Below are 18,532 nucleotides of genomic sequence, written 5' to 3'. Positions count from 1 at the left end.
TCTACACCTTTGACTTACAGCATTCTTCACATATAACCCTGTAACTTGTATTAAAGGCATTTATGGACACGTCTTAACTTCCTTACTAGACTATAAACCTGAAGGCAGAGAGCTTGCCTTTCTCATCTCTGTGTCTCCTACAGTTGCATATAGCAAGTGTTAAAAAGTACTTGCTAGTGAATGCTGAAATGCTATTAATACACTTCTCAAAAGCACTTGCAAAAAAGCTGCTAAAGGTCCAAATATGAAATATCTACCTTCACTGAAGGCAGGTATCATTTCTGCCTTGAACTAATGGGCATTTTCAATAAATGACAGATGCTACAAACAGACAAATATCATGGCACAATAAATTCTTCACATAATAACGCTGAACAAGTAAAATTGTGACTTACGTTTTAAAGCAATAATAATGGATGCAAAAAGCCAAGAAACTTCATTGGGATGACTGACTAAATAAAAGGCTTGCAGACTGTAGACAAATGGCACCCACACCAAATCACCAAATGCTAACATGAACCCAAATCCATCATGTATAATGTCCATAGTTGTCAACAAAGCCTCCTAAAAATACAGTAAAGAAAGAGGCATAAACAAAAATTTACCCCTGAAAAAGACTGACAGTTAAGCACTAATAAAATTAATATAAAGACAATATCCAGGTGAATTATGTCAACTTATGAGTAAGCATTAAATTCTGTCAGTTAAGGAGTCATATTCAACTTGATTTTTACAATTATAGTGTCTTGTCATATGATTTCAATTATCTGAAACAGGCAAGAACCAAGGCAAAAAAAGATGTCACAAAATCCTTACACTAAAGCTGTGAACTTAGTCCCACAAATCATTAATCAGAGCCTATTATCCTCTTTTATAAATAATTTTTTAACCGCTGTTTAATCTGTCTCCCTCCCCACCCAGAGACTCAGCCTTTCTAGTCAGAACTTTTGTGTTATACATGTCTTTGCATATATCACTATGGCCATCAGGAAACCAGCATTTGTTAAGCACCTACTGTATGCCACAAACTGTGCTAAGTGCATCACAAATATCATCTCTATTCTCACAACCATTCTGGGAGGTGGGTACTATTATTACCCCCATTTTACAAATGAGGAAACTGATGTAAACAGTGTCCTGAGTGATTTGCCTGCGGTCACACTGCCAGTGAGCTATCTGAGAGCAAATCTGCACTCAGGTCTTCCTGACTCCGGGCCAGTGTTCCAAAGAGATGACAGTTTGTACCTAACAGTTAAGGAAGAAATAGAAAAAGCACAAACAAGAACACAAAAAGTATACAGCTCCTATAGTATATTAGTATATTAGCTCCTAGTATAGGGGCTAATAGTCCTACCCATACACTACCCAGAATCATGGAAGTCAAGGGCCCTCAGCAGCCTCAGCTGCTCGCACAATGAATACAACACTAGGCTAGGAGTCTTCCAGAGTTTAAATCTGAGTTTAAATCCAGTCTCAGGAATTTATTTGCTGTGTGACCCTGGGCAAGTCACTTAACCTCTGTCTGCCTCAGTTTTCTCAACTATAAAAGAGGGATGATAATAATAGCACCTACCTCTCTGGGTGGTTGTGAGGCTCAAAAGAGGTATTTGTAAAGTGCTTAGCACTGTGCCTGGCACACACTAGGCACACTTAATGTTTATTCCCTTCCCTCCATCTAGTCCAAACCTAAAAAAGTATAAAGAACAATGTCTGTGGAGTCGGTGGACCTGGGTGGAAGGCCTAACTCTGAAGCTGAATGACCTTGCATAAGCCATCACTTTCCTGGGCCTCTGTTACCTTCATCTCTAAAATGAGGGGGTCGGAATAGATAACAGTTAAGGCCCATTCCAGTTCTTGATCCATGATCCCATGAACTTTATTCAGAAAGAAAATAATAGGTAAAGAGGATACTATATGTTAAGAAGATACATTTATTTGAGAACTTAAGGAAACCAAAGGGGGAAACATGATGGAAAGCATCTAGATGAAACTTAATAGATGGAGAACTGGAAGCAGTATGTGGTGGCAGTACACAAAAAAACACTTGGAAATTCCAAGGAAGACTCAGACCAGCACTCTCTTGGGAAAAGATCTCAAATGTGGTAGAAGTTATGTTAACACAGTGATGGAGAACTTCAACTACCTGGATGTAAGAGAGATAAGGGAAGCAGTGCCCAACACCAGCTCCACCACAAAGGTAAAGAAATGCTAGGACCTCTCAAGCAGAATCTGCCTTCTTTATCCCCATTTCAGTCTTATAGCTAATAGTAGAAAAAATAATAAGTCATCATTGCCTATGAACTTTCCCTATTGCACTGGCTGTCTCAACGTTTATAGCAAAACAGAAACAAAAAGGTCCCTAAATTCATCATTAACCAGAATAATCTGAAGTGTTAGAAACCCTGCTAACAAGGATATTTCATTGCTTAGGCCTTTTGGTCACATCATATATCTTCCCCATGAATGCATGAAGTCTTTCCTAACTCAGGCTCTCACGAGTACCCCCCTCCTCTGAACGTCAAAAATATTTTACGAAGCTTTTCAATTACATTCCAAATTACATGCTATATATGTTAACTGTTGTTCTGTGTGCTAGTCTCCAGGATAATTTTTATTGTCATAACCCACTGTCACTTCCATATAGCTTGACCACCTTTTCCTGCCTAAATCTTGTCTATCTGTAGCCCTTTCAAGATGACCTTACCCTACCATCTCCTGCTTCTAGCTTTCTATCCCCTGAACTCCCCCTTGGACAATGTTAGGAAGAACTAACATAAGAAGAAAATTGGCTTTCAAAACCCCTGAAATATAATTCTTGGGGTTTTGTTCCTGTTTTATCTGCTTCTAGGTTCACCTCACCTATTGAAAAATTAAATATTCATTATTTAAAGACAAACTCATGTAAGAATTTTCCCATGGTTTCTTAGAAAACTACTCACTCCCTACACACATTCATCCACAAATCAATTGTAGAGATTAACAGACATCAGCAATACACATCTAACATGGAAATTCCTCAATGAGGCCCAAGCATTACTATGAATACTGTTTCTGGAGAGATGTGGAAGATGGATGAAATTGGAGCACTGAAAAAATTGGAAGAGAGCAAGAGTGATGCTATATGCCACTTTCTTACCAGTATGCCATGCTACTTCATTCTGATCAACTTAATCTACCCTACCAAGCTGTAAATTACTTGAAGGCAAAAGTCATGTCTAATATTTCTCCTGCATCTCCTAAAAGCACTACAATAAAACAGGTATCTAAGTGAAATTTCAGAGTGCAAACGATGAGAGAATAAAATAAAATATTTGGGTGTGCAGAGTCAGAGACTGCATAGAAATCTGTAACAGCAAACCCTCTAGGATGGCAAGGCTTCCTGGAAGCTAGAAGACTGACACTTGACAGCAAGTGGATTGATGAATGAACTCAGAACAGTAGCAGTAGGTTGGGAGGACAAGAGTAAGTATCAGACAAGCCTGTATCAACAGACCTTAAAAACATACAACAGATAGTATTAGTGTTACATTCAGAAACATTAATATATTCTTGAACTCTCTCATACTGGGAATAATTACCTCATTCCAAAGAGCATCCACCACATATAAAAGCTGGAAACTATTAACCAATATCATTGCTAAAGATGGGACTTGACGCTGTTGGACTTTCATCTCTGCCAAAAGCATTATTAAATTAATGACAACCTAAAAGAAGAAATGTAGGGGAAAAAAGTATAAATGAATCCAGAAAATTCTACTCTCACTCTTAAAGAATCTGAAGCTTGATATAGTTCATCCATGTACATGCAAATCACAATTCCTCTAACTTGCTGGACAGTTGTGGAGAGTCACTATTCCCACATCACCATGGCCAACACAATGGTGAACTTCCCCAGATTTTAACAGGCTGGTCTTCAGATAACCAAAATGGTGCACTGCAGAGTTCATGCCTGAATTTTTACAATCTCCTAGGGCCTAGCAGAGCTTAGCTTCCACAGACATAACTCTCAGGAAACCACAGGCATCTCTGTGCCATGATGAAGCATCAAAGGAGAACTTCCATAGAAGACTTTCATATTTAAATGAAAATGTGGGCAATAAAAAGCACAAAGAAAGAAAATTTGTAAATCTCCTACTTGAACAGATATACATACTGAAAGAGCAGAGCATCTTAAACATCAATCATCTAATTTTGCATGACTAAATTTAGGAAAAATTTACAATTACAGTTAAAAAATAAAGCATTAGCTCTTTAGTTTTGGTTCTCAGTGTTTTTTTAATCATAATACAAGAATCTGATCATCTATCTATGTTTCTAATTTTAAGAAAGGACTAACCCAACCAATCAATCCCGGACGCAATTCACAGAAATATTTGAGGTCAAAATGTCCAATTCGTGGATTTAATTCACGGCCAATGAAAAAATCATAGACAATATTTCCTGCAAAAGAAAAGGCACGTTTCGAAAATTATTTCGGCTCCAATCATGAAACTCTAAATTTTCAGCACTGTGTACTTGAAATTATTTTTTTAAAAAGAAAAAGTATTCATTGAATCAGGATTTGAAATAAAATTATTCATAAATTACAATGCTTATTAGATAAGAGTACGTAATTAGTATAACAGAAAGTATGCTTGGAATCTCAATACCTGGGTCCAAATTCCAACCTCCTACTTGGTGTAATCCTAGACAAGTCATTTAGCCATTCTAAGCCTTCATTTCCTCATCTGCAACATGCAGGAATTAAATTAAATGATGTATGAAAACTGTCTTGCTCTAAATCCAAGGACCCTATAAGCAAGTCACTAAAAATGGTACAATGACATTAAATTCCTAAGCTGGGAAGAAAGAAGAAGAAAAGATATCAAAGAACTAAAGAGTTGGTATTTCTATTCTTTCTTAAAATGTTTCCCATCTTTGCATTTCAAAAAGCCCAACCCCCTAAATGTACTGAAAATTAGTACTTACATCAAGTAGTAGAATTCACAAAATTCTACATGAAGCCAAATTTAAAAAACAATTTTAAAACATGCTCACCTGATTTTCCTGGAGATAGCTCATCTTCGGATGCTTTCAAGGACCGGACATAGAGATAAATGCTCAAGGCTACAGAAAAAACTGTAGCTGCAACTGCAAACTGAAGGAAGTGATCATACACATAATAGAGCTCTAGGCCCCAGTACAGAGATGTCCCAATGACTACAGATGTCAGAATAAAAGCACAGAATCCTTTAAAAAGAAAAATAGTAAACAGTTAAATAAGACAAAGATTATTCAAACTGTTACAAAAATGAAGATTTTAAAAACTCTTACTCTTTACTACACAGTCACTAAATATAGTTAGTCCAGACTTTCTGAGCATACAAAGACCATGTAATGACACTTATCTCAGAATGTTTTAGAATATTAACACTATCAACTATGCTGAAAGCTGAGAGTAATTTGCTCTTTTGGGAAGACAAATAAGAGCCAAATTAATACAATTATCAGTAGATATCTAAAACCTTCAAAATCTGAAATAATTATTTAACCTTTAGACTGAGTTGCTACTTCTCAGAGCAAAATCACTGAGTTCATCAGAAACATAACAAATTTCTATAAGGTTAGCCAAGTTCCCAAAAACCATTAATACAAACAAGACTCTTGCTTACTGTGACAAAAACCTTACTACATCTAGCCAGGCCCAACTAGCTGACCACACCATCATCCTACCATGCTACTGGACACATTTCCCATCACTTTAACCCCATCTTTCTACCTCTTGCTCTATAAAAAGCAATCAAATCAATACAGCCATTACTTCTGGAAAAGGCATATGATTTGACTACCCCACAGATCCACTCATCATCTCTGGGATTTCACCCTTCCCTAGTCTAATGGACTTTTTGGGTAATCTCCCCATTAGAATATAAACTCCTTAAGGACAGGGATTGTTTCTCCTTTGTACTTTTATTCCCAAAGCTGAGCATAGTGCAGATACATAATTTAGCTGAAATCAACTCAGGGGGAAGGGAGATCAATGTTTTAATGGAATTTTATGGTAACTTCTTTTATAAAGAAGTCTCTGTGCAAGCAAAGAGTCAATGGACACTCACTGTGTCTATTTTCAAAATCTACACCTTTTTTCAAATGAGGTTTAGGTAAAACGGGGTAGATTTTTTAGCTCTAATTGTACTTTGCCCAGTCTTTATTACATATTGTACTTGATAAAGTGATAGGTATAACGTAGTTATTCTCTTTCCTAACTTCTGTGTGGGTTAAAAATAAATGTTTCATTCAAAATCAAATATACACGGAATTATTTGCCAAATTCTTTAGTCATTCATTCTTAATGTAATCCTATGAGCTGGTACTTTACTCACTGAATAGGCAAAGAAATGAAAGTTAAGTATTAATCTAATGTAATATATTTCTCAGGTATCCAAGTTTTAGTACTGTGAGCAGCCTTTGAGAACAATGGCTCTTATAAGACTAAAGAAAAGATGAAGTTACTTAGAAAAATATAAATTGGTACTCGGAGAGAAAAATTCTAAAATGCATGTCTCAAGAGATCTGGCAGCAAAAACTAAAATAATGCAATTTAACAAATTTTCAAAAATAGGCAGGCATAGTCTTGTAGTGTAGACAGTATCCCAAAGAGATTAAATCCAGTCCTGAGTAATCTACCATTATCCCAAGGATTGTAGGGATAAAGACATTGACTGTAAGTTCCTGGACAGAAAAGCTCCTGTTACATTTTGGTTTTGCATTTGTTCATATGTACACAGCAGATATTTAATAAAGATTAGCTGAATATGTGATTACAAATTTATTTTTTTAAGTTTACAAAGTATACTAAAATAAACAGGAGAGACCAATGAGAATTAAATTTGTATAATGCAATTATCAAGCTGGGGAGAAGGGGAGAAGTACCCATGGTCTAGTAAAAAAAGATGAGAACAAATATAAATATGTATGTATGCACAGACACATATAAATATACATAAAATATTGTACTGTGTGTATACATGTATGTGTACATATAAAAATTTAAAAGGTATACTTATGAACAAACTATGATATTCTGAATGTCTATTAGCCAAAACTATAGCTGGACTCATCTGACATTGAGAAATTTCTGTAAAATGAGAAGACCCAGACCAATAATTAGTTTCAGCAAGACTTTCTCGTACATTTACGTGGTGTAACTGCTTACATTTTGTTGAAGTGAACCTGAAAATTTAAGAGCCCACTAAAGGTATTATATGTGTAGTCAGAGGCCCTGGGTCCAAATCCTGGCTGTTGCACTTATTGCCTGAGTGACTCTGGGCAAGTTACAGTTTTCTTCCTATAATATGATGCTGAATTAGATGACCTCTAAGGTACCTTTCAGATCCCAAGCTATGATCCTATAATCCAACTATGTTTGTTGAACATACTAGTGGCAAATGTCATAAATATCAAAAGCAGAATTGTTTCCCTCAAAGGGGGTTTGCCAGGTGTTAGAGAGAGGGACAGTAGACAATCATTCATATACACAAATTACTAAAAGTCAGGAAAAAACACAAGAGAAAACAGTGTTATAAAGAATCTGAGGGAGAGATCATTTACAACTGGGATATCATGACAATTATTACGTAGGCATAACATTCCACTCCCATTACTGATTATGGACTGAGCTGCTCTGGGTTCTTGGAGGCAATGAAGGACCACAGGTCCTGGAAGGCCCATGAGTCTGGAAAGGCTTCAAGGATAAATCCGACCACATTCTTCAGCCAAATTAAATGTGGAAAATGTTCATCACCAAGACCGCCATTAAATGATAAATTTTTTTGGCCAAAGAAAGTCATGAAGTTCATTTACTAAGGCATGGAGACTGGGCAGTTTGTATCCAGGTCCACACATACAAAACCAAGGGCTTAGGGAAGGTGGTAGAAACCTAATAACCTTTCTAGGCTACAAAGATATAATTTGTTATTGTTCTGATGAAAATAAAAACCACAACAATTAATACAACTCTACTAGTACTAATTTAAGGTGTCATGTGAGTAAACAGTTTAAACTCTAGAAATGCATACATATTTTATATAAAACATTTCATGTAACATGTTACTAAACTAACCCCCCTACAGAGTAGAGGATTCTAAATTATAACTGTATTAATTCAACAAAAATTACCATTTAATCTATACTTTAGTCTTCTTCCACTATAAAGAGGTGTTCCTTCTACTACCTTAGGAAAAAGAAAAAAAAAATTATTAAAAGCACGTATATCACCTAAAATTTAAGGTAATCAAAAATGCCCTCATCAAACCTGCCTCTTTCAAACCTGCTTTTCTTATGTCCTTATTCATGATACTACTCACTATCATCCCCACCCCTCAGAGGCTTTTCTAATTTTTTTTAATTTTAAGTCTTCTTTACCTTATTCCCTTTTCTTCACCACTGTATTCAATGAGTCCTACTGATTCTTTCTCCAAAGTGCCTTTCCCAATCATGTTTTCTTTCCCAACCACCAGATCAACCTAGTCCAAACCTTTGTTACTAGACATATTGACTATATAACAACAGCTTCCCTAAATTGTCTCTCCCTCCAGTCTTTCTCCATTCTCTGCTACTCTGCATACCATTACCAGATGTTTCCAAATTAGCACCACTTTCACCCTATTCAAAAACCTTCATTGGCTCTTCAGTGCCAACAGACATAAATAAAAAAACAAAACTCCTCTAATTCATATTCAAGTACCTCTAAAATATGGACCCAATCTATTCAACCAAAATTCAAGTATTTCAACTTATCCATTAAGTCTTTTCAGATTACTCGCGGTGCAATAAAAAGAATACTAAATTTGGGAGCCATGGCACCTGAACTCAAATCTTAACTTCACAACTTACTATTTTCTTAGGTAAGTCATTTGACCTAACTGGGCCTCATTTTCCTCACCTATAAAATACAAAGTTTAGACAAATGACCTCCAGGTTTTATTTCCAGGTCTGAATCTTCCATTGGCTTCTGGATCACTCAAGCTCATACTTCTTTTTCTCTTCTAAACTACAACTGTACTTATATGAAACTTTTATTGTGGTACTCATTACACTAGGATGGCCTTATTTTGTTAGAAAGCGAAATGCATAGTCCCCTCAATCCTTAACAGCTACTTTCTTTGCATATCCTATCCAATAATCATACACATGGCAGGCATTCAATAAGTACTTCCTGTATTGAGCAAATAAAGCACTTTCCTGATGGCAGTCAAATACTACTCCCCAGAACAGCTATTCAGTTTAATTCAAGTTCCACTATTTCAGAGCCATAATGTGATCTATCAGTTTAATTTATCTTCTCACCATACAAATTCTCTGCACACTGTATCTCCCATTAGACTGTAAGCTCCTGTGAAGGCAGAGGTTATCTTTTGCTTTTGTCTCTTCAGTGCTTAGCACAATGCTTGACACATAGTAGGTGCTTAATAAAAGCTAGATAGCTGACTATGAATAACAACAGAGGACTGAAAACGTATTTAACCTCCTAAGAATCCACAGTTTAGCAGCGTCCTTGTGGTATCTGTCAAATAAAATTAATCTACTCATTAAATCAATTCTGACACCTCTTTCCTGGTCTTCAGTCTGTTCTACCCTGTATAACAAAGTAAAAAGTAAAATTCATTTCTTAATAAATATCCTATAATCCCAACTAGTATTTCCTCCTTAATTAAGCAATTTAGTAACATTTTACTATATACTGCAACTTCACTATCAAAATACTAAGAATCAATATCTTATATCATATTATGATACACTTTTGATGCTACTTGAGAAACTAAACTCCATGAAACAAATTCAAGACAAACCTACTTTTTTAACATATATTGAATTTCACAATTAACTTTCGTATTCTAGTGAGGTTCCAATATATTTGCTAAATGCTATTCCCTCCCCAGTGGTATTCCTCTATATAATAAAACTAATCTTCTCAGCTTACAAGCAAAGACCAAGAATAAAGCCTTTATATCATTTGTTTAATAAGCATTTTCACATTGCACATAGTGGATAAAGTATGTGTTTTAATTCAGAACATTATGGAACGTTCAACAATTTCAACAATTTTTTTTGCGGGGGGAGGAATGGAAATGAGTAGCTTCTATGACATAAAATGTGATGTCCAAAGTCCACTCAAGTTCCTTATACTACCTCCATTTTTAATATACTCTTAAATCTGAAACATGAGGTAATATGAGTGAAATTTTATTTGGCATCCAACTTCTCTATTACTCAGTTTAAATTTATAAGAAAAGTTATATAAACTTAAGTAGAACAGCTTAAGCTTTAATAAGTGGTATTACATAATAAGAGAAAAAGACTTTAAAACACAAAGCAACGATGGGTTTTTTGAGGGCCTATTATGTACAAGGCATTATGCTAGGTTCTATGGAGAATACAAAAATTAATTCTGGAATCACTGTACAATTTATATTTAGATGGGCTTTTGCCCATCTAAATTCTCATACTATGAGAATTTGCCCATGCAAAGTTCTCATACTATGATATTTAACAAATAAAAACTTACCTTTCCAATTGGCAGGAGGTGGAAGAGGGCTTGTAGAAAAAACCAGAGCAGACAGACTCCAAACACTCTGGTTTCCCATAAAGTAGCCAAAGGTGGCAAAGGAGGAGGAAGATTCACAAGACTGGGATCCTTCTCTCTGCACATCAGCAATAACATAAAGAGCATAACCGGCAGACCAAGCATAATGGAAAACGCTCCTATAAAGCAATCAACGTTCAAGAATCAAATCCTGATGAAAAGTTCAAACATTTTTAAAAAAAGGAACTCTCCATAAAAGGGCCTATGTGTATAAAATTATTTACTGTAGTTCTTTTTGTAGTGGCAAAGAACTGGAAGCCAAGGGGATGCCCATGAACTGGGGAATTGCTGGACAAATAATGGTACGTTAACATGATGCAGTATTCCTGTGCTGTTAAGAAAGGACAACATGGAGGGTTTCTGAAGACTTCTCTGAAATGATGCAGAACGAAAATGAGTGCCAGACAAACAATCATACTGTTAAGACAAATAACTGAGATACTCAGGAGAGCACTTATGATGAAACATAGCACCTACCTCTGATAGAGGTGGACTCAGCAAACTGAAGGGGGAAAATACACACACACACACACACACACACACACACACACACACACACACGGCCAATTCAAGAATTCATGAATTCATTTTGTCTACATATGTTGGTAGCAGGGTTTCGTTTTTCCCCTTGCTTTTTCAACTCGGGCAGAGGAGTCGAAGGCAAGGAGAAAGCAGACCTGAAAATAATACACATGATCAATGCAATGACCAGTCATGATTGTAGAGATGTCCTGATAATGTGGGTGTGTTTTGTTTGATTATGCCTATTGGACATAAGGATTTTGTTTTTCTTCTCTTTAAGTGGAGGGAGGTGGAAAGGTAGGAGAGAAGGATACGCAACAGGAAGGCTAGCAAAAGAATTATCAAAAAGAAAAAAAGAGTGTCATGAAAGTTTTTTTTTAAATACAGAGAAGAGAAGGAAGATTAGTAGGAAACAAATAAGCAGGACAAGTTCTGAATTTTTTTTTCCAAAAAAGAACAAGACTTTAACCTCAATGTCAAAATAATTTTTATAGAGTTCTACATTGCTCAACCCACAAATTGTTACCAACTCACAAAATGTCAGCATTTCTACCTACACTTAAAAATATCATGTACAATTTCTCTTCTCTCATTTTATCCTCACAACAACCCGCTAAGTTATGGATATTATTCCCATTTGATTTTACTATCATAGCTCTCATATATCACCTCTTCCTCCAAAATCTCAGTCTTAGACTAATTCAATAAAGCCAGTTTGTCTACTTCTCTCCAGCAGTTTCTTTCCCATTTCCTCACTCCTAATCTATCCTATACAACAATGTCAGATTTAGATTCAGACAGTGATTTGCACGCGTTAGCCTTCTTGCTCAAAATCTTCATTAGCCTCAATGCCTGCAGTCAAAATTCAAACCTCACCTATTTTAATCACCCCCTCCAAATTGGGCCCTATCCATCCTCTCCAACTTTTTAAATCACCCTCTCCAAAATAGAACCTTCCCTCTAGCCAAACCACAGCTCCTAGTCACTGCATCATTTCTCAGATCATTTTCCCCTTAAGAAATAACTTCCTGCTTGTTCCATTTAGATAAACTCTACCTTTCTTTTATTTGTATTTATATGACAGAAAAAGATCAAAAATGGGACCACAGTTAACCTAATGGTACAGTGCTATCATCAAGATATCTTACACTATGGAAGTAACAAACAACACATCCTAATTTTAAGGCAAAGCTCAATAACTACCTCCTCTACAAAGCAAGGTGTTCAATGACTATCCCAGCCTTCAATTACTGCATCGTACTGCCAAGAGATTACATTGTTATGGTACTTTTAAGGTTTTCTGAGTTGGATAAAACAAGCATTCTCCTTCCCATTTAACATTCAAAGAAACTGCGGCACAATTTGTTTATGATTCGATAACAGCTAGTAATTTATCAGGTCAAAGTCTTGACTCCAAGTTCAGTGCACTTAAACTACTGCCTCTTCTAGCTTGATATTAATTCAGCAACACATACTACTGAGCCATGTGTCAGATTTCTAAAAGTTCAGTCATTTGTAAGTATTTCCTAACTGGGAGATAGAGCAAAGAAATGGTACAGTATTATAGCACAGGTTATCTCTTTAGACATTTTTGAGAAAGAAAACTTTTTTTTAATTGATAAGTTATTTTAATGCAATTTGGCAAACAAACACCCCATGTTATACCCAGGTCAGAGAATATGAGTTCAAATCCTAGCTCTGCCCCTTACTACTGTTGAGTCACTGGGCAAATCACAGAACATTTCTGGGCTTCCATTTCTTCTCCCGTAAAATGAGGATGTGGACTAGATAATCTCTGGGATCCCTTCCATTTCACGATCTGATAGACTGCTGAAGAATTTATTTGGCACTTGCACACGTTTTTAAAATACATACTGTCTTCATAACTAGATAGTTAGTCACTTAAGGCCAAGACAAAAGCTTATGTTTTACATCTTCAGTGAGTAGCACACAGAAGGCACTCAAATACTTGCTATTGTGGTGACAGAGATATAGCATATCAAAACTATTTATTACAATTTTTACCAATCACCCAATTTTTATAACGCCACTGACCTAGTTTTATAATACTTTACACTGCTATTGTTAAACAGGTATATTTTTAGTTGTAATTTATAACATTATGATAGATACCATGAAATTTGGGATTAATTCATTCACTTCACAAATTTACTGAACATTCACTAGATGTGAGGTGTTGTGCTAGCCTTGGTGGGGAATATAAGGAGAGATAATAAAGTTAAGATTATAGATTTAGATTATGGAAAAAGATCTTAGACTCCACATGATATAAATTCTTTATTTCAGAAATAAGAAGTCAGAGAGTGGGCCTTCAAATCACATAGATAAAAAGTGGCAGAGCCGAGATTCACAACCAGGTTCTCTGACACCAAATGGAGCATTCTTTCCAAAATACCTACTACCTCTCTTCAAATCCCTGAAGATAACAACATATTTCTTCTGAAAAAGACAACATATCCGCTCAAAAAGTACATGAAAAGGCAATGTCATAAGCTGAGAATGACAGTGACCAGAAAGAAGCTCTTGTATATACTGACATTGCTACCTTTTCTCGTATATAGTAACATCGCTACCTTTTTTCCTCCTACCTTTTCTCCTCCAAATGTGGACTCTCCTACAACCCAGTCTAAAGATATGATTGTACAATTTTAAATATGAACACTTGCATTTCAAGTAACAACTCCAATGGTAACCCACAATAGGATGCTATGGATATGGACAGGTAATTTAAAAAATAATCAACTTCTTAAAATGGCAAAAGGCTAGAATGTTGGTTCTACCTTAAGATTTAACTAAATAACATTAAGGTCCTTTTCAGGGTAAAGGTTGTAATTTCTTCCACAATTAACTAAAAAAGTAATTTCTAATGTACATACCAAACCCTCCTCCAAACTCTAAGTCGTCTGGTTCTGTAGCTGTTACTTCAAAAGTTCTTACTGATTTTGGTCCTTTCACAATATTTCTCTCTTCTTGAGAAATTTTTTCTTCAAAATTGATCTCCTCTTTTCTTGGGCGAAGGCTATACTGCGTAGCCAGATAGCTGCTTTCTTGTAACAAATAAGGTTTGTCCTAAATTGAAAAAAAAAAAAAAATTAACCATCACAGTTAACACTAGTGTTAGACATTTCTCTCCCCAAGTTAAAATTTCAATATCCTTTAATGATAATTTAACCAACAATAAACGCAGTTAGACAACAATTCATAAGAAAGCATTAAGAGTTTGTAGTTTGTTTCTTCTCATAAAACCACTTTAGCAAAAGAGGGACTATTTGACAAAACAACAGGTTTCCATACCTGAATGTTTCTGTAAGATATGTCATTCCTTTCTATCCGGTCAGGTTCACCATTGTATCTGTTAATGCTGTTTCCACTTTGTTTCTAATTTAGAAAATTATATAAATTTTAATAATCTTTGAGAATTTAGAAAATAGTCTAATAATTTTTAAGCAGTAACCATAAATTAGCGATATACTTGACCTTGCAAAAAACATTCATGATTTCTTTAACAATTTTTCTATGATAACCAAAAAAACTAGCCAATTGATATGTGAACGAAGAAGAAAGTCGCAATCCCATAGCAATCAGCAATAATAAACTTTACTACAAAGTTTATCATAAGAATGAAAGAAATGATGGTTACTTCGGGACTCCTGCTCCTGACCAAAATAATGCCAATCACATGCAATAAAAATTGCCAACTTCTATGTGAAACTTAGAGAAATTTAATTTTTTAATCTGTTGAGTAAAACTGTTCTTTGGAATCTGTCTATTTGCAAAGCAGTACTGTTCTGTGTTCTGCTTTCCTCTTAGCATTCTTCTTTCAAAGGCAAAAACATTTTTCTAGTATAGGACTGAGAGCTGATAGCAGGAGTCATAAATAAGATCATATATGTTACCAAAGATTCTATAGAAAACACACAGATGAAGCAATAATAAAACTAACACTTCAGGAAAATATCAAATCATATAACACTAAGTTAAAAAAAAAGGCAATATATCTTTTACAATGCTAATGGAGTACAACATTAATACATCAAGTTCCAGTCCAAGTTACAGGTCTATTCTACTTTAATCTACTTTTCAGGCTATGACTATAAACCATACTTATCTAACAGTTTCACAAGTTGTACTCACTATCCAATAGTATCAATATCCAATAGTAGACAATCACGTAATCTGTACAACAGTTGCCAGCCTGCAGTGAGACTAAGGTCACAGAAACTAAAACCAGAAGACCTAAGTAGTGACCATCATCAAAGCTGCAGTGGAATAGATAAGCCAAAAAAAAAAAAATCACTAGAAAAGTGACATTCGGACTCTAATTAATGAGCTTAAGATGGCTCTTTCACATGTAACCAGAAGCTCTGCTTTAACATCCAAAAATTATTAAGCTACGCAGTGCCAAAACACAAAACTAGCATAAAACAAAGACGAGCAGGGGAGGAACCACATAGACTCTTCTTGAATAGAGTCTTTCAGAGAGGGGGAAACAGCCATTAACAGAAATGGACCTTTAAAAAAGTAGATACTGATATTTAACTATGCATTATGCAAACTACGGCTAGGCACAGTGATATTTTAGTGTGTGCGCACTTAGGAAACAATCATTATAGAAAGAATCCTTTATGAGTTGACATGACTAAAATTGTTTTAACACTTTATGTATTTTGTGTAACAATTCAAATACAAATGGTTACATTAAGCCTGTTTAATTGATTACATTAACATTCAATGTTTTTACTAACATATTTAATTAAAAAGACCTTCACAGCATTACTTTTCATTACTGAGGTTGACAGATTAGAATGAGGCTAAATTTTGCTCTATTTAATATAAACATTTACATCAAAAAAGATAGATTGTAGAATTTTAAAGTTTTAAGAGACTTTAGAGATCACCTACTTTGACCTCATTTTACAGATGAGGAAAGAGAAACTCAGAGATGACTTGCCAAGTCTTTGGATTCCTATTTCATAGCCATTATGCTTCATACAAATTTGCACATGATCCATTGCAATGAGTGAGTTTTATTTCTTTTCATTTGCTCTGGAATAAGCTAAGCCTATTTTTAAATTATTTCAAAACTGTAATACTAAAAACACCTACATGTGACTTGCAATGTAAAATCATCCTTTTAAAAAAAAAAAAAAGCAAGGAAAGCTTATTCTCCATCACCACTTTTTATAACTTTGCAATTTATTACCTTGAATTTGTGATAAGAAACACACAATTTTGTGTAATTATAATTAAGGTTAGTATTATTTAAAGGCAGCACAAAGTAGTTGGAGCATAGCCTCAAAATCAGGAAGACCCAGGTTCACTTCCAGATCTGACATGTACTAGTTGTATGAGCCTGGACAAGGCAATCTCTCAGCTGCCCAGAAAACTCTAAAGATGCTAAGCCAAAGAAGCTACCTCATCAGTGTTCTCTACACTAATGACATTACAAGTCCACATTAAAAATAAAAAATAATCTCAATAAACATGTACATAAGATGTTCATAAAGGAAAAGCCTGTAACATGTTAAAGTTTTGATGCAGACTTGCATAATTATAATTTACTATGAGAATATTAAATACTTATAAATATTATCAAGGTCAGTCTTAAAGTCTTCATGAGAAAAGTCCCAATACCAATGAAGTCAAGTTGATTTCCAAAATTTCTTTCTTGTCTTTAACTTCTGCATGCTGGGAAGCAGAACGACGTGTGTTTTTGGGGGGACGGCCAGGCGAGCGAGATCGAGAACGAGATCGACTCCCCCGGCGTCTGGAAGGAGAACTAGAGGAAGAACCACTTTTCCTTTGCCTGAATGATGTTAAAGGCTATAAGAAGTTGAGGGAGAAAGGAAGAGAAAAAGAAATCTCATAATTAGTTCTATAAATATACAATGTACAAAGATAAATGTATAAAATATAGATATAGACAGACCTTTTTTAAAGGAAAAAAGTAGGTTCATTCATAAACATGGCCTCAACAAGTGACTAGTACTATTAAATGTGTAAAATATTTACTGTTTACCTCTGAAGTTAAGCATTAGGCTATGTAGGACTTATGAAAAAATTGTATCAATCAAATCACATCTAAATTTATACACTAACTAGCTCAGTCTGCTCTTTAAAGGACCCCTCAACACATGCTTTAAGATGACTGCATTTTTTCCAGCCCACATAACCTAATTAATCCTTAATTGAATCTTTTCAGTAGAATTATATGTGAGTTATAATTAAGATCAATAGAGATTTAGAATCTTTGATAAAAATCACTGAAACCAATAAGTGTCTGGTCAACTCAAACAGCCCAGTGAAAAACGTTTTTGCTGACTATTGATATACACAAAACACATTAGTACAGCTTGAAGGCAAATGTAAAATGTCTCATTGTTTAACTGATGTCTCATAATAACTTACGTTGAAAAGACAAATTTTAACCATAAACTACATTTTCAAACCTGACACATCAAAAGCACAGCTAGAACTGCTGGCCTTCATCCTAAAGAAGCAGCACAACTGAGAGACACTACTTTCCACTTAAGATGAAGTGAAGCTAGGCCAGTCTAATCAAGAAGAATCTCAGAAAACAAGTTTCTCAGGTTATAAATTTCTATTACAGCAGAGAATAATTATGACCTGTTCTACTTTGGGTTCTCTAGTTTTAATTTTCAGTTATTATTAAAGGGATGGGGAACCTCTGATGCAATGGCTCCCTATTACCTCTGGGTCAAATATAAAATTCTCTTGCTCTGAAAGCACTTCATAACCTGACTCCTTCCTATTTCTCAGTTTTCTTCTGTCTTATGCACCTCCACCTACTCGGCGATCCAGTGACACTGGCCCTGTTGCTCCTTGCACATGTCACTCCATCTCAGACTAGGCATTTTCACTGGGCTGCCCTGCTACCCTGGAACCTGTTCTCCTCATATCTGCCTCCTGCCTTCCCTGGCTTAATCTTATCTCTGAATCTAAAGCCCTACCATCTTCAAGAAGACTTTCCTGATCTTCCTTTATTTTGGTGCCTTCCCTCAGAGAATATCTCAAATTTATCCTGCATGTATCTAGTCTGTATATAGTTGTTGGCACATTGTCCCCAAATCAGACTGTGCTGTAACCACTTAAGAGAGACTGGGGACTAGGGGGAAAGAAGCAGGGTACAACATGAGAATTGTTTCTCATCTTTCTTTGTATCCCCAGTGCCAGAGACCTTGGCATATTAAGTTTAATACTTGCTGACAATTCTTACTTGGGAAGTACAGAGCGCACGAGACTGATGTCATCTTTTATACCCAGTTGTGAAAACACAACAAAGCTTTATAACTCTTGATTACAATGTCCTGAGAGGCCATTGGAGGATAATGACGTCTCACTAAG

At 35.4% G+C, this 18,532-nt stretch overlaps 1 protein-coding gene across 3 annotated transcripts in view; it reads right to left on the bottom strand.

Annotated features, from left to right (window-relative positions):
- Window positions 1–18,532, bottom strand: part of LBR (lamin B receptor) — a 40,297-nt gene that overhangs the window by 10,669 nt on the left and 11,096 nt on the right. For all 3 annotated transcript variants that reach the window (XM_072647721.1, XM_072647722.1, XM_072647723.1), the window contains exons 3-11: window positions 16,802–16,990; window positions 14,462–14,545; window positions 14,044–14,236; window positions 10,547–10,743; window positions 8,158–8,212; window positions 5,038–5,229; window positions 4,337–4,440; window positions 3,579–3,704; window positions 396–564 (exon numbers count right to left, since the gene is read on the bottom strand). In XM_072647721.1, coding sequence (XP_072503822.1) covers window positions 396–564; window positions 3,579–3,704; window positions 4,337–4,440; window positions 5,038–5,229; window positions 8,158–8,212; window positions 10,547–10,743; window positions 14,044–14,236; window positions 14,462–14,545; window positions 16,802–16,990 — 1,309 coding nt within the window. The remainder of the gene's footprint in view (window positions 1–395; window positions 565–3,578; window positions 3,705–4,336; window positions 4,441–5,037; window positions 5,230–8,157; window positions 8,213–10,546; window positions 10,744–14,043; window positions 14,237–14,461; window positions 14,546–16,801; window positions 16,991–18,532) is intronic.

The sequence above is a fragment of the Notamacropus eugenii genome, chromosome 2 (assembly GCF_028372415.1).
Source record: "Notamacropus eugenii isolate mMacEug1 chromosome 2, mMacEug1.pri_v2, whole genome shotgun sequence".
Lineage (NCBI taxonomy): Eukaryota > Metazoa > Chordata > Mammalia > Diprotodontia > Macropodidae > Notamacropus > Notamacropus eugenii.
Note: the sequence above shows the minus strand (reverse complement) of the source record. Positions and strands in the feature narration are given on the sequence as shown.